The 14,032-nt window shown below is 36.4% G+C and overlaps 1 protein-coding gene and 1 long non-coding RNA gene across 2 annotated transcripts in view; one reads left to right on the plus strand and one right to left on the minus strand.

Annotated features, from left to right (window-relative positions):
* Nucleotides 1-6,799: 6,799 nt before the first annotated feature.
* LOC127421161 (uncharacterized) overlaps nt 6,800-14,032 on the minus strand; it is a 74,444-nt gene continuing 67,211 nt past the window's right edge. The window contains exons 2-3 of the long non-coding RNA XR_007893942.1: nt 7,188-7,272; nt 6,800-6,937 (exon numbers count right to left, since the gene is read on the minus strand). This is a non-coding gene — a long non-coding RNA (uncharacterized LOC127421161). The remainder of the gene's footprint in view (nt 6,938-7,187; nt 7,273-14,032) is intronic.
* necab1 (N-terminal EF-hand calcium binding protein 1) overlaps nt 9,228-14,032 on the plus strand; it is an 87,704-nt gene continuing 82,899 nt past the window's right edge. The window contains exons 1-2 of the mRNA XM_051663929.1: nt 9,228-9,450; nt 10,643-10,667. Of these exons, the coding sequence (XP_051519889.1) occupies nt 9,364-9,450; nt 10,643-10,667 (112 nt within the window). The 5' untranslated portion in view covers nt 9,228-9,363. The remainder of the gene's footprint in view (nt 9,451-10,642; nt 10,668-14,032) is intronic.

The following is a 14,032-nucleotide window of genomic DNA, read 5'->3' on the forward strand; positions in this document are numbered from 1 at the left end:
ATTCAACAACTTCCTTTGACCATTTTTATTAAAGAACATACCATTTTGGAAAGTTCTGGAATCACAAAATTAATCATGATTACTTATTTCATCTATTGAAAGTCCTAGTTTCTGTTAATACATTTTTCAAACAAACAGCTCTTTACAGCATCTTAATCTACATGGGAAGGTCTTTGAATATTGTCTTGGACATCGGGGGTCCTTAGAGTCAAAAAGTTTGAGAACTGCTGATATACTGTAAAAGATTCGGCTGTTTATTTCAAGAAGGGCCCAAATCTGCTGTCTTGATTTAGTCCTTTCATCTAAAAACTGTAGTGAAATCTTGTTGTCATTTAGCCTAGGTGAAGTAAAGATATAAGTACAATTTGATATAAGATCTTAATTTGATTACAGATAAAAGTATAGTTTGTCCGGTCAATCAACAGCACTAACTTTAGCCTACATACTGCTAAACAGAAATGTTATCGAGCAATCAAAGTAGGCATAATTTGCATTGCAGACCCACTGAAGCACACCGATGGGTTGAAAAAACATTGTTTCCCTATTTTGTATTTTCAAAAAGATTTGTAAACACCTTTTATTGTGTTTCAAAGGAGCAATAATTCAAATCCGATATAGAAAGCAAAGTAACTGATAGCTAAATATAATGCAAAAATAATTAGTACAATGTAATGATAGGCATTGAGATATACTCAAAATTCACTAAAAAAAATCAGAAATAGACATTTTTGACAAGACTGTCAGCAGATTTTGGAACTGACAGAAGGGGGAGGTAAAACTCCTGTTAATCTGCCAAATGGACATTGGACGATATCTCAAAATGACCAAATATTGTGTGATACGTTAATTTGATCACTATTTAAACTTTCAGTTTACAACGGAAATGTTTTTTTTTTCTTTTTCTTTCTTTCTTTCAGTTTTAAGCATGCTCACTCACTCACTATATTTTCAGGGCCCCATTTTTATATTAAGAAGCGGACTTCATTCAACTAATCTTTTATAATTCTAATAAACATAAGGACAGGATGGTGAAATGTACCGAATGCCTCTATAATAGCTAACCAAAGGCATGCTGCCTCATCAATGTCCAACATATTTATATTTACAGATGGGTTTAATTTTCTAACCAAATAAAAAAATATTCAGTGTCATCATTATATGTTAAATACTCAAATTTAATTAATAATGAACATACAGTAAGTGTTCAATGTAAATAACTAGATTGTAGTTTTTTTTCCCCTGCAACCTACAGACAAAATAATAGAAGCAGCAAAAATATTTTCATATTAATGACCTTATATGGAGTAGTCACCCTTAACCTTTCAAACAGGTTTCTGCCCTTCTCTGTATGGTGTCGTTTAAATCCTTAACTGTAGTACTGTTGTACAGTATATTGCACAATTATTCAAGAAAAAGACGATAAGAGATAAGCCTCTATTTTAGGCAGATAAAGGGGGTGTCTTCTTTGCACTCTGCACTCCAGAATGGCCCATAAATGTTCAATGATGATGATCTTATGAGGCCATCTACGGCATTGGACTTTACTCTGGATTTTTATGAAACTACTTTTGAATTAGTTTATCAGCTTATCAATGGGAGAATTATCAGTCTGGAATATGGGAACGTCATTAGTATTTGTATCACATTAGGTGCACCTACCCATGCAAAATGGTGTTTTTAGCCATTACCATTGAGTAATCATCAGACCTAATCTCGTGTATCTGACCTAATGACTGTCATTATATTTCCTGTGTTTTTGCTTAGACTTTTATTTTGAAATTCTTATTTAGTTCCCCGTTCCTTTTTCCTGTTAATTTTGTAGTCCTGTGTAGTTTCTTTTCATGATTGGTTTTCCCTGATTGTTTTCCCCAGGTGTTCCTCGTCTCCTTGTTTGTCCATTTGTATTTAAGCCCTTTTTTCCCCTGGTTTCTTTGTCAGTCTTCACATGTGTTGCCTGGTTGCCTGGTGTTTATTTTGTGTGCTTTGGTTTCCATTAAAAGCTGCATTTAGATCCTCATTCCTCGCCTGCCTCCTCACAGAAAGACTGACCAAGGAATGGATCTAGCGGCTGTCAGAATTCTACTCCAACAAGGGGACCATCCAGTTGAGGATCATGTCCGTGAGTTTTTAGAGCTGGCAAATGAAGTGCACTCTCCAGACCGCTCTCTGGTGGTTTTCTTCCAGGCCGGTCTGAATAGTGCACTGAGGGAACTGATGCCTCTGGCTGATCCTCACTGGACGATCTGCGAATATGTGGAGAAGGTTGCGCAACTTTGTGGATCCCATTATACAGTGGATTATGGCGGCGACCCCTGTCCGAAGCCTTCCACGGCTTCCCTGTCTCGAAGCCTTCCACGGCTTCCCTGTCTCGAAGCCTTCCACGGCTTCCCTGTCTCGAAGCCTTCCACGGCTTCCCTGTCTCGAAGCCTTCCACGGCTTCCCTGTCTCGAAGCCTTCCACGGCTTCCCTGTCTCGAAGCCTTCCACGGCTTCCCTGTCTCGAAGCCTTCCACGGCTTCCCTGTCTCGAAGCCTTCCACGGCTTCCCTGTCTCGAAGCCTTCCGATCTCCCACTGATGTCGGTGCGTAGGTCCATGAAGACCCTACCTTGATTGTCTGCGCCCACGCCTGCCACGGCCAATGAGCTAGAAGCCTCATACCCCCCAGGGCCTGCGTTGCCAACTTCGGCCATCCGGAGAAAGAAAAAGTTTCTGTTCCCGAGTCTCTTCCCACGACCACAGAGGTCATTCCCGAGTCTCTTCCCATGTTCGCAACCACTGAGGTTGTTTCCCATTCATCCAGGACTCTTTGTCTTGAGCCTGCCACGGCTCAGTCTTCCACGGCTCCACCCCGAGTCCCCACCTTGAGGTCATCATCTGGCCGTCCGCCTGATCTGCTCTGGTCTACTTGTTCCTCTGAGCCTGCAGCATCGCCCTGGCTCTCCATCCCTCTGACTCTGCCTTGGTTCCAAGCCTCCCTGACTTTGCCTAGTTCCTCTGCTCCACTTGCCCCTTGTGCCCCTCTGAACTACATGGTTTTTATTTATTTATTTTTTTCCCACAGCCCATGGACAACTTGTGTTTTGTTTTTGGAGCATCTGGAATCCGCTCCTTTGAAAGGGGGGCTCTGTCACGTATTCCCTGTGTTTTTGCTTAGACTTTTATTTTGAAGTTTTAGTTCCCCGTTCCTGTTAATCTTGTAGTTTCTTCATGATTTGTTTTCCCCAGCTGTTCCTCATTTCCTTGTTTGCCCATTTGTATTTAAGCCCTTTGTTTCCCCCCCCCTGGTTTCTTTGTCAGTCTTCATGTGTTACGTACTGTGCCTGGTTTCCTGTGTTTTTAGTTTTATTCTGAATACTTCGCTTTCCATTAAAAGCTGCATTTAGAGCCTCATTCCTTCCCATATGGTAAAAACATTTTCCTAGCCAAAATATTTTAAATATGTTGTAACTAAAGCTCAATAAAATATATTTTTGAAATTGAAAATATTTAATTTCAACCTTCATTTCACAAAATATTTTGAAATGTATTTCAGGGTCAAGAAAATACATTTCCAATCTTACAGAATGTGGATTGAGATCAAAAGTATCCATTATTTAAAATGGAAAAAAAAAACTGTTAGAGTTATATTCTAAAATAGTTTACAGTAGAGTAACAGGAATATTTTATGTACAACATCAAAATTTAGTTGGCTACAAATAAAAACAGAGCCAAAGGTTTAGCAAGAATAAGATAACAGATCAAGTTTATTTATTTGCTTGTCACATTACAGAATATCTCACTACTAATGTAGTGTACGGTTGACTTTGACATTAACTGTCAGGGATACAGTAGGACATTTAATGATAACAAGGCAGTAAGTGTACTGTATGATGTTTTGAAAAGGAACCAGAACAACGATGCACTAAACTGCAATGTACACTTTAATGTTTTGACATTAATTCATTAAGGGATACAATATAACACTTTAATGGTAACACACAAAGTATTAAAATCATTGGTATAATTTTCTGTTTAAAATAAACAGAGCAACAATGAACAATATATAATACTGCTAATGTACCGTACATTTGACTTTTTGCCATTAAATATTCAATTAAGTTTGTGGTTTTTTTAACCTATTGATGAAATTAAGATGACAAAATAAATGATAACATTGAGGATTATTCGTAAAACACAAACGGTAAACATTTGTAATAAAGACAATGTTATTTATTGTGAAATCTATGCTTACCAAGCAGTTTTCCAGGGAATTCAAAAATGCATCGTCTTGTTGCAGGATCCGTATGATAATTGGCTCACGCAGCACAGTCTGCGCATGCGCATTGTCTTGTTAGAGTGATGTTAGAGACATAATTAGATTTTAAAAATAAAAACTAAAATATTTAAAGAATCCTAAAAATAAATAAATAAAAAAAAAGTGCAAAGTAAAAAAATAAATAAATCAAAATTTCTGCTCATGAAAAAAAGCAGCTTGATTACGTCGTTTAACTTTTTTTTTATTTTTTATTTTTTTTATTGTTTTTAAATAACCGTTGCCTGAGGCGCGAATTCCGACCGTGACCGCACGCTGGAAGACACAAGCTGATTATGTTCTCGTTAATTAAGTGGGTGGAGGATGAAAAATTCTCAGTTCTGCCCACTGAACATATTAGAAAATTTGATGAGGATGAATACTCTGCAGGTATGGAGGAAAATGACGTTTACTTGGTGGAGTGGCGCCAAGGCGTCAAAGAGCCGAAAGGAGGATGGCCGGCCTATGAGGCCTCCATCATCAAGATAGCAGGTGCCTATTTTTATTATCCTATTTCCAATATAATACTCTTATATTATCCTCTATTATTCTGTGTACCGCTTGTAGATTTATAACAAGACGTCAGTAAAATATTCATTTTGTTATATATATATATATATATATATTACATAATTACATATAATTGTACTTGTTGACAGTCAATGATGTATGTCTAAGGTACACCTCACAGACCTACCAAATGATCTAAAGGTGTGGAATGAAAGAAAAATGAATCATCTACAGCGTGTGATAAATCAGCTGAGAGAAGAGAACAAGAATCTAAATAAAGAGAATGAGAGGCTGAAAAATGAAATACTTGAAAGTAAGTGCTGTACTAATTAAAAAAAATAAAAAAAAATAAAAATAAAAAAAATATATATATATATATATATATATATATATATATATATATATATATATATATATATATATATATATATATATATATATACATGTATATGTATGTATGTGTGTGTGCGCTTACACTAACCACAGTTTGGTCTTTCTGCTGTTTTTTTTATTTATTTATTTTATTTATTTTTTTTTTTTCAAAATGTATTCACATTTAATTTTACTTTCACAGAAATCCCATCTATCCTCCTGGCTACAGAGCACTTACTCCAGGAGGTTAGAATTGTTTACATAATATAAAGCACAGTTACTAATGACAATGTTCCACATTTCCTTGCCTTTTTAAACTTAAGACCTTTGGAGTTTTTTGGTTGCTCAGTAGTAATATTTCTGCCTGTTTATTTCAGCCCATGAAATCAAATGCAGATGTTCCTGAAGTAAGATTTAAATCTAATTTATTAATTTGTTTGTCATTATCATTATTATTGTTGTTGTTGTTTTTGGTGCAGTTTACAATAGCTGTTGCAGATGTTCATGATGTACATTTTACATGTTGTTCATATCTATGAACATATGATATAGATAAAAAAACAAATAAACTAGTGCATTGTACTTAGGGCCACGATCACCAACGGATGGGGGGGAGGGGCTTATACTAACTTGCACTGGGCCCAGCACCATGCTTGGGTCGTCCCTGATTTTTCTTGTACATTGCATCTGAACAAGGAATAGTCTGCTATGTAAATATTTTTCTGATGTACAGTATTAAGTGACTTGTTTCTAATATATGAATTTCTCTCTTACAGATGTCTAAGACTCCATCTCATGTTCCCCTCTCACATGCTCCTAAAGTAAGTATTAGCTGCTTTTTATGTAATGTCTGTGCTACATGCTATTATGTCACATACTAAGCATAACTATTAAAATAATGACTGTTTTCTTGAGATCATTAGATAAACTTATTTTGTAACAACAATTGTCCAGTACTATTGCTAACATATATCCATTTACTGTATTAATATTAGCCTTTGGAATCAAATGCAGATTTCCTTGATGTAAGTTATGCATTTTTAACTATTGTTTTTATTTTATGTTTTTACATTCAAATATACATGTACAATCAGGAACTTTATTCATAGCATCCTAGTGATTTGAACTGTGGTAGATAAAGAATAGTTCACCTAAAATGTATATTTCTCATAATTTACTCACCCTTGTGTTGTCTCAAGTTTGTATGACTTTTTTTCTTCAGCATAACAGCAAGATATTTTCTGATGGAGATATGGTGAGTATATGCATATAGACATACAGTCCTAGTGCTTAACACATGCACAGAGCACTAGGTGGAACCAGGAAGTTATTTAATTAATCATGATCATGAAGTTGATTGCTGATGTCAAGATTTATAGTAGAGGTATATTTTGGAGGAACGTTTTGGTCTGTTCTCACCCAAAATCAAGAAGACATTTGCTTCAGAAGACATTTATTAAACTACTGGATTCTTATGGCTTACAATTAAGCTTTTTATGTCTTTTTCAGAACATGAAACTCTGTACCTATTCACTTGCATTGTATGGGTGTATTCAAGTCATACCTCCATCAAAATATAAGTCACATGACTTACAAGCAGTAATGTTTAGATAGTTGTGCAATGTTGTGATATTCTGATACATCTACAAAGATTTTATGATGCTCAGTGTTATGTGTATTGTTTTTAATCTATCAATATTCAGCTTCACAGGTGCTGAAGGCTCCATCCAAGGCTTCTCTGTCTGGTTCTGCCAAAGTATACACCTGGAAACAAGACAAAAAAATCATTTTTTGCAGTGTACAATCTCTTTATGAAAGTTTTGAAGCGTCAAATTGGTAGTTGTGTGGACTGTCAATGGAGGGACAGAAATCTCTCAAATTTCATAAAATTATCTTATGGGTTATATTATGTTTTATGGGTTTGGAACAACATGAGGATGAGTAATTAATGACAGAATTTTCATTTTTGAGTGAACTATCCCTTTAAAATATAGCTGTGATTTTTGTCTCTTACAGTGGCAGTGAAGAAGAGGTTTCCCAATGTGTCCAGAGGAGCTTTGGGGATTGCAGTGAATTCTAAGCTGGGGGAACTGAGACTGCTTGAGGGAAAAAAAAAAAAAAAAAGTTAATTTTTTGAAATTTAAAGTATGTTCCTTGCTTGATTTTTATTCAAATGTGTTACATACATGTTCACATTTTAGACATCAAATAAAGATTTTCTTCAAATGTTACGTGTGTGTATTTTCTTGTATTGAAATATATGGAGGGCAAAATATATTTTTGGCCATTTTTTTACTGTATGGGTTGCCTGCCTCACAATATTACTGCCATTTCTATAGTAGATCTTTTAATTAATTTAACTTTTTTTAATTATCACACATTTGCACATACACAGTGAAATCCTCTTTTTTCACATATCCCAACTAAGCTGGGGTCAGAGTGCAGGGTGAGCCATGATACAGCACCCCTGGAGCAGACAGGGTCAAGGACCTTGCTCAAGGGCCCAACAGTGGCATCTTGGCAGTGCTGGGGCTTGAACCCCCGACCTTCTGATCAATAACCCAGAGCCTTAACCGCTGAGCCACCACTGTCACCGAAATACAAACACAAGTCTGAATACAAAGACATAGTATAAAGACTTATCAGACTACATTTCATACATACACACATTGCTATATGTTACAGGCATACCAATTATGGGTCATTTTGCGTTGGCCTTGGACAAGGGGTTTCTGAATCGCATTTCTGTCATTCCAGCTCCGCACACATTTTATATGAGTGTGTCTGGGTCAGAGTTACTCCTTCAATTCGGAGGCAATTTATGTGGCTGTGCTTTTTGAGACATTTAGCAGTTAGCTCCAAACCTCATATAACCGAACATTTGTCATTGTTTTTCTGAATTAGTTTTGTGTTCCCTCTCAATAAGTTGAGTGCCCTCACAATATATTTTGTTACTTCGCAATGATTCTTAGTGTGTGGTTTGGATGCAACAATTACCATGGTTTTACTACAGTAATACTGTATCTGTACAAAACATGGTTATACTATAGTTATATTGTAGTAACAATGACTGCAGTAACATGGTCAATCTTGTGGTTACCATGGTTTTTACTACAAATGCCATTGTTATATAATAGTTACTGTAGTAAAACCATGGTTAATTTTCATCAGGGCGGATCATGGTTTCACTAGTTACCATCTAGTTGAACTTTAGTAATTGTAGGAAAACCATAGTAACCACAAAAGTATGATTTATATTACCATAGTTTTCATTTTCCTGTATTATAGTTTTACTAATACTATGGCTGAACTATTTACTATAGTAAAATCGTAGCAAATTTCGGAACGCAAAACTTGTTGCGATGGGACGCAAAACTATTTTAGAAGAAAATACCTCCTTGTCCTCTAAGGGGCTCCGTACATTTCTTCATGTTTGTCATTGCCAAATTTTACCACAAGGTGTCGCTGCTGTTTTACTTTCAAGTCACTTCTCAGGGAACTGCCGTCTGTCATGTAGACTAGAAGTTAAAGTGATTTTTTTTTTTAAACTGTACTTTAAGGAACAAATGCAACTAATAAAACCGTTTCACCCTTTTATGAAACACAAACATAATGTGAATTGTGCGAACAAACTTTTATTTATTTATTTTTTAACTGTAACATATATGTGAAATTAATGTGACCCTTAAATGTAGTTCTCTTGTATATAATACAGCCAAATGACTTCATGGTGGATGCAAAAAATAAAAATAAAAAGAATAAAAATAAAAAAAGAAAGTAAATAAATAAATATATATATATATATATATATATATATATATATATATATATATATATATATATATATATATATAAACATTTAAAAAACAAAACAAATCTATTGGTAGGCTATAATAAAAAGAAAAATGATAGCCTATGGTGAGATAATAGATACATAAGAATTCCAGAACAGTAATACTGAGAATAGTAGGGAGGGAATGATGATTTGCGCGCAGCGCACATTCAGTATCAGGAGACCTGTGGCTCATCATTGGAGTAAAAGCGGGATATTCCTTTCACGCGCATTACATTGACATTGTGCAGATCGCGCGCTCACTCTGATTGCACGCTCAATTGTGTGGATGATTGAGGGTTTACGATACTAAACAAAGGAAAGAGTTACAGATTATTATTTATCACAAGGAATAAATATGGATTGTTCTGAAGAGGTCCAGCCACTTTCAGATGAAGCCAGTACTCCCATCGAGTTAAAGAAAGGAATGTCAATATTTTTGGATGTAAGTATATTTTTAACGAGTTGTGTGTTTTGTTTCGTTTTTCAATTCTTGTCTCACAATTAAAGTACTTAATAATTGTGTCGAAAAATAAAGGGAAAATAGAGAGGTTTAAGAGAACTTACCATGAAATATTTCAAAGACCTGTTGATAGATCTATTAGTGCTGATTTGGGGTTTTATCAATCATCTTTACCCTAAAATCGCTCACCGGTCCCCGAATTTGGATAATTTGCTCTACAGCAATCTATTAAAATTTTGGGTTGAATTTTACATTATTATTTCGTTCTTAAATCTTCTCTGGCTATGTCTGGAACTAGTTGGACATCTATTTCGTGGACTGAATGATTCATTGATGAATTGATTAATGTCTGTATAGGTGGATTCAGACTTTTAGGCTACAAGTATATAGTAATGGTACAATTCAGAGTTTTCTCTGATGAATAAAAGCTATCTGTTTCAAAATTGGGTTGTCATGTGAACTGATCTCAGGTCTTGGTTGAATCTTGAAGTCATGTCCAGGTGATGTGAGACAAACATCCTCCACAGATATTCACGTTAGACTCATGTAATGCCCTGTGCTTAGTGCATTCATCATTCAGATCAATGCATATTTAAAATTTCCGTGCGTTCTTGCATTTTAATTTGTTGCCTTGTTTACAAAATGTATTATTTAATAGTAAATAATAGTAATCTAGTAAATAGTAAATCTCTTTTTCTGCTCTACAATGGTTACTGATCTGCTTTAACCATAATAACATTCTCTCTGAAAGACCAGTTGTGAGGTTTCAGTTCCTAATTAAATGGTAGTATGCAGTCTAAAAATCTTCCCTGGATGAGGTGTTTATTGTTAATTATCATATTGGACAAACTGGTGGCATAGTTTTTTTTCTTCACTCCTCTAAAGAGGAGGCTAAATTCAGCAAAGTCTCGGCATGTCTACCAGCAGACCATATTTAGAGTGTGAATATTCTTGCTGTGAATTGGGACCACATCCACCAGACCGCCACAGCGTCCCTGAGCTCAGACTGGGTGTTCAAAGTCAACATAGCCATCATGACTTTTTCTTTCATCTCTGCACTTTTTAGGGCTCGACCTAAATAATTTAGAGCGCTAGCATCCCTTTACATCATCAACACAGCATGAATTTTCCATATCCTTTGGTTTTGTACTCATATTCTCCTATTTGCTTTCAGATATTGAGAAGAGCTGACAAAAACGGTAAGACACCATTTGTTGTTCACCTGCATGATAAACTGTGTTTTACACACTGGTGCACATTTCTCATATGGCGCTTCCATATGTTTAATTGGTTGTCCCTTCCCAGCCATGGCTGGTGCTCTGTTGTCATGGAAACACAAGCCTGTCCATGCGTTCTTTAATGATAGTCAATATTTTAGTACAGTGACACCAAACAAATGTCATCGTGCTCCTCCCAACTGCCCTCTTCGCTTCGGTTTTTGGCGCTAAACTTCTTGGAGGGTGTGAAATTCAGATAACATTGATCAGCATTGTTTTTTGAAGTTCAGTTCATGCCTTGCAAATTAAAATTCCATGCTTTTGCTTCTCTTGTTCAGCATACATGGTAGTTGAATATTATTCAGTCTTAACTCTGTTATTTAACTATCAGGAGAGTCAATATTAAGTCTGAGAAATCATGTGTATTGAAACACAAATCTATCTCTATTTTTTTTTTTCTCCCCAATTTGGAATGCCCAATTCCCAATGCGCTCTAAGTCCTTGTGGTGGCGTAGTGACTCGCCTCAATCCAGGTGGTGGAGGATGAATCTCAGTTGCTTCCGCGTCTGAGACGTCAATCCGCGCATGTTATCACGCAGCTTGTTGAGTGCGTTACCGTGGAGACGTAGTGCGTGTGGAGGCTTCACGCTTTTCTCCGCAGCATCCACGCACAACTCACCACGCGCCCCACCGAGAGTGAGAACCACATTAAAGTGACCATGAGGAGGTTACCCAATGTGACTCTACCCTCCCTAGCAACCGGGCCAATTTGGTTGCTTAGGAGACTTGGCTGGAGTCACTCAGCACACCCTGGATTCGAACTCGTGACTCCAGGGGTTGTAGTCAGCGTCAATACTCACTGAGCTACCCAGGCCCCAAATCTATCTCTATTTTAATTTTCTGGGACAATTTAATCAGTCTAATTTTATGTGTGTGTGTGTGTGTGTGTATATATATGTATTTCTGTAAATACTTTATTTTTGAAGTACATATCAACACATACTCAGAGACTGTCACATTAATCCATAAATGCAATTTCAATTTAATTGCTTTTAATGAACCTGAACCTATTGTCAGGCCCAAATACATTTGCACATTTGCATTGTCTTTTCTTCTCTCTGGGATACTTATATTACATTTTTAATGAATTAGTACGTGTAAATCATGCAACATGTGCAGCAGTACATTTATTCTATTTGAAGGATAGCTTTGCATACCTGAATTTTTGTCCCTGCACAAACTGACATAATCCTCAGCCCTGTCACAAACATGATCTTGTAGCATCTGTGTCTGCTGGTGCTGTTCTAACACCTGAGATCTGACACGTATGAGCTGAATTGTCACAGTCTGAAGCAGTGTTAAAATTAACTTTTGGCTGAGGCTATTTGCACTTAGTGCAAATAGTGTCAGATACTATTTGCACCCCCAAATTTCATATATTCTTATGTAAAGTTTGGTTCTAGCAAATGTACATTCTCTTACGTTTGCATAAACAACGAAATGTACAGTATTGACATATTGACAGCATCTAAATGCCATAATGTGACATATTACACACAAATGTTTACGTGTACTGTTTGAATTGTTTAATATTGAATAATTCATAGAATTAATCAGTTAATTACATTTAATTTTTAAACAATGAGATTAGTTAAATCACATTTATTTAATGCAGTTGACATAATAATATGATATTTTAATGGTTTAATTCAGTTCTGTGTGATTTCTGCTGCCCTATACAACGTTTTAAAGGATTATATCACTTTAACCAAAACTAAACTTTAAAATGTTAAAATGAATAAAAACTCTGTAATAGTTTAATCATTTATTAAGCATTTCATTTAATTTTTGTTTGCCATGGGACACAAAAAGAGTTTTCAGAATATGTGAAAAACAAAATAAACCACAAAAAGCACCATAAAACAATAAAATTAATCCATAAATTTGTTAGCTATAATCCAAATCTTCAGGCTGCTTTCTGCCTTTTATTCAACGATCTCCATCTCAATCTGCCTCAGCGCCACCATGCCCGCCGTAATTGTCAACATGCATTGGTTTTGTTTTCAAAATTAAAAAATTGCAAAAAACATTATGACCAGCAGTTTTACGGCAGTGATGTCGAATGCTCATTGGCTCTCAAGTGTCTCGTGACCATTTGCGACATGCCATATTCTGCGACGTATATGATTGAATGAGGTATCACAGCGCCGTTACAGGGTGCATCAGGAGAAGATTTACAGCGATTAATAATTTTAATTTCACTCACTACCTCACACTATGCTATTGTATGGCCTTTGGACTTTTGTACTGAATTTTACAATTTTTCGGAATAAATTATTGAGATTAAATTTATCTGCCTGTTACGTGTTTTATATGCTTAAGAAATGGTTATTATGGAGTATGGTAATGCCATGCGAAGGGCAGACGTGTGAGAGACAGCTCTGCGCACTTTGCTAATTTTTAAAATTATTTTCATGAAATAATCAGGTGAAATTCGATACACCCAGTTACACATTTACTGTTTGAGGTAAACATGGCAAAGAAGTCAAAATCGTCGGGCTCTGAAGACATTAAAAGACACTTATGGGTTCAAGATGAAAGCCCAGACAGGCCTGTGGACCGGGACTCGATTTGGATGGCGTGGCAGGAGAAGGAATCCAGCGTCAACTGTCCAACATGTCGGTGATGTTGACGAAGGTACTTGCGGACTTGGAGGATCTCGCTGTGATACGTCGATCGATTACGGCGACGGAAAAAAAATTCTCTGAGCTAGTCACAAGAGTGACAGATGTTGAAAAACGAATCGATTATTTGGAGTCATCAGAGAGGGAATTAGCCGCTAATCCGCCCACGACCAAAGTTGATTTGGAACGTGTTCTTGAAAAGCTTGAAGATCTTGAAAATAGAAGCCGCAGGAATAACATTTGAATTGTTGGAATTCCTGAGCATGAGGAGGGCAGAGATATGGTGAAATTCCTAGAGGAGCTTTTCCTGAGTCTGCTCGACATAAAAGGCCACAAGCTGGAAATCGAGCGAGCTCACAGAGTCCCAGCTCACAGATTTGCTGAGGGAGGAAGGCCCCGATCGATTCTGGCCAAATTTTTGAAATCATCCGATAAAGATCTTGTGTTGCACCAGGCGAGGAGCAAAGAAAACTTTCTTGGAAGAATTACAATATTTTCTTGTTCCCGGACTTTGCGAACTCGACAAGAGAGAAATGCGATCGGTTTAGGGAATGCAAGAAACTCTTACATCAGTGGAAGATCACTTTTGCTCTGATGTTTCCAGCCAGACTGAGAATAAACACCAAGGACAGCAGCAAAGTATTTACATGTCCCAATCAGGCA

The sequence above is a fragment of the Myxocyprinus asiaticus genome, chromosome 30, assembly GCF_019703515.2.
Source record: "Myxocyprinus asiaticus isolate MX2 ecotype Aquarium Trade chromosome 30, UBuf_Myxa_2, whole genome shotgun sequence".
Taxonomy (NCBI): Eukaryota; Metazoa; Chordata; class Actinopteri; order Cypriniformes; family Catostomidae; genus Myxocyprinus; species Myxocyprinus asiaticus.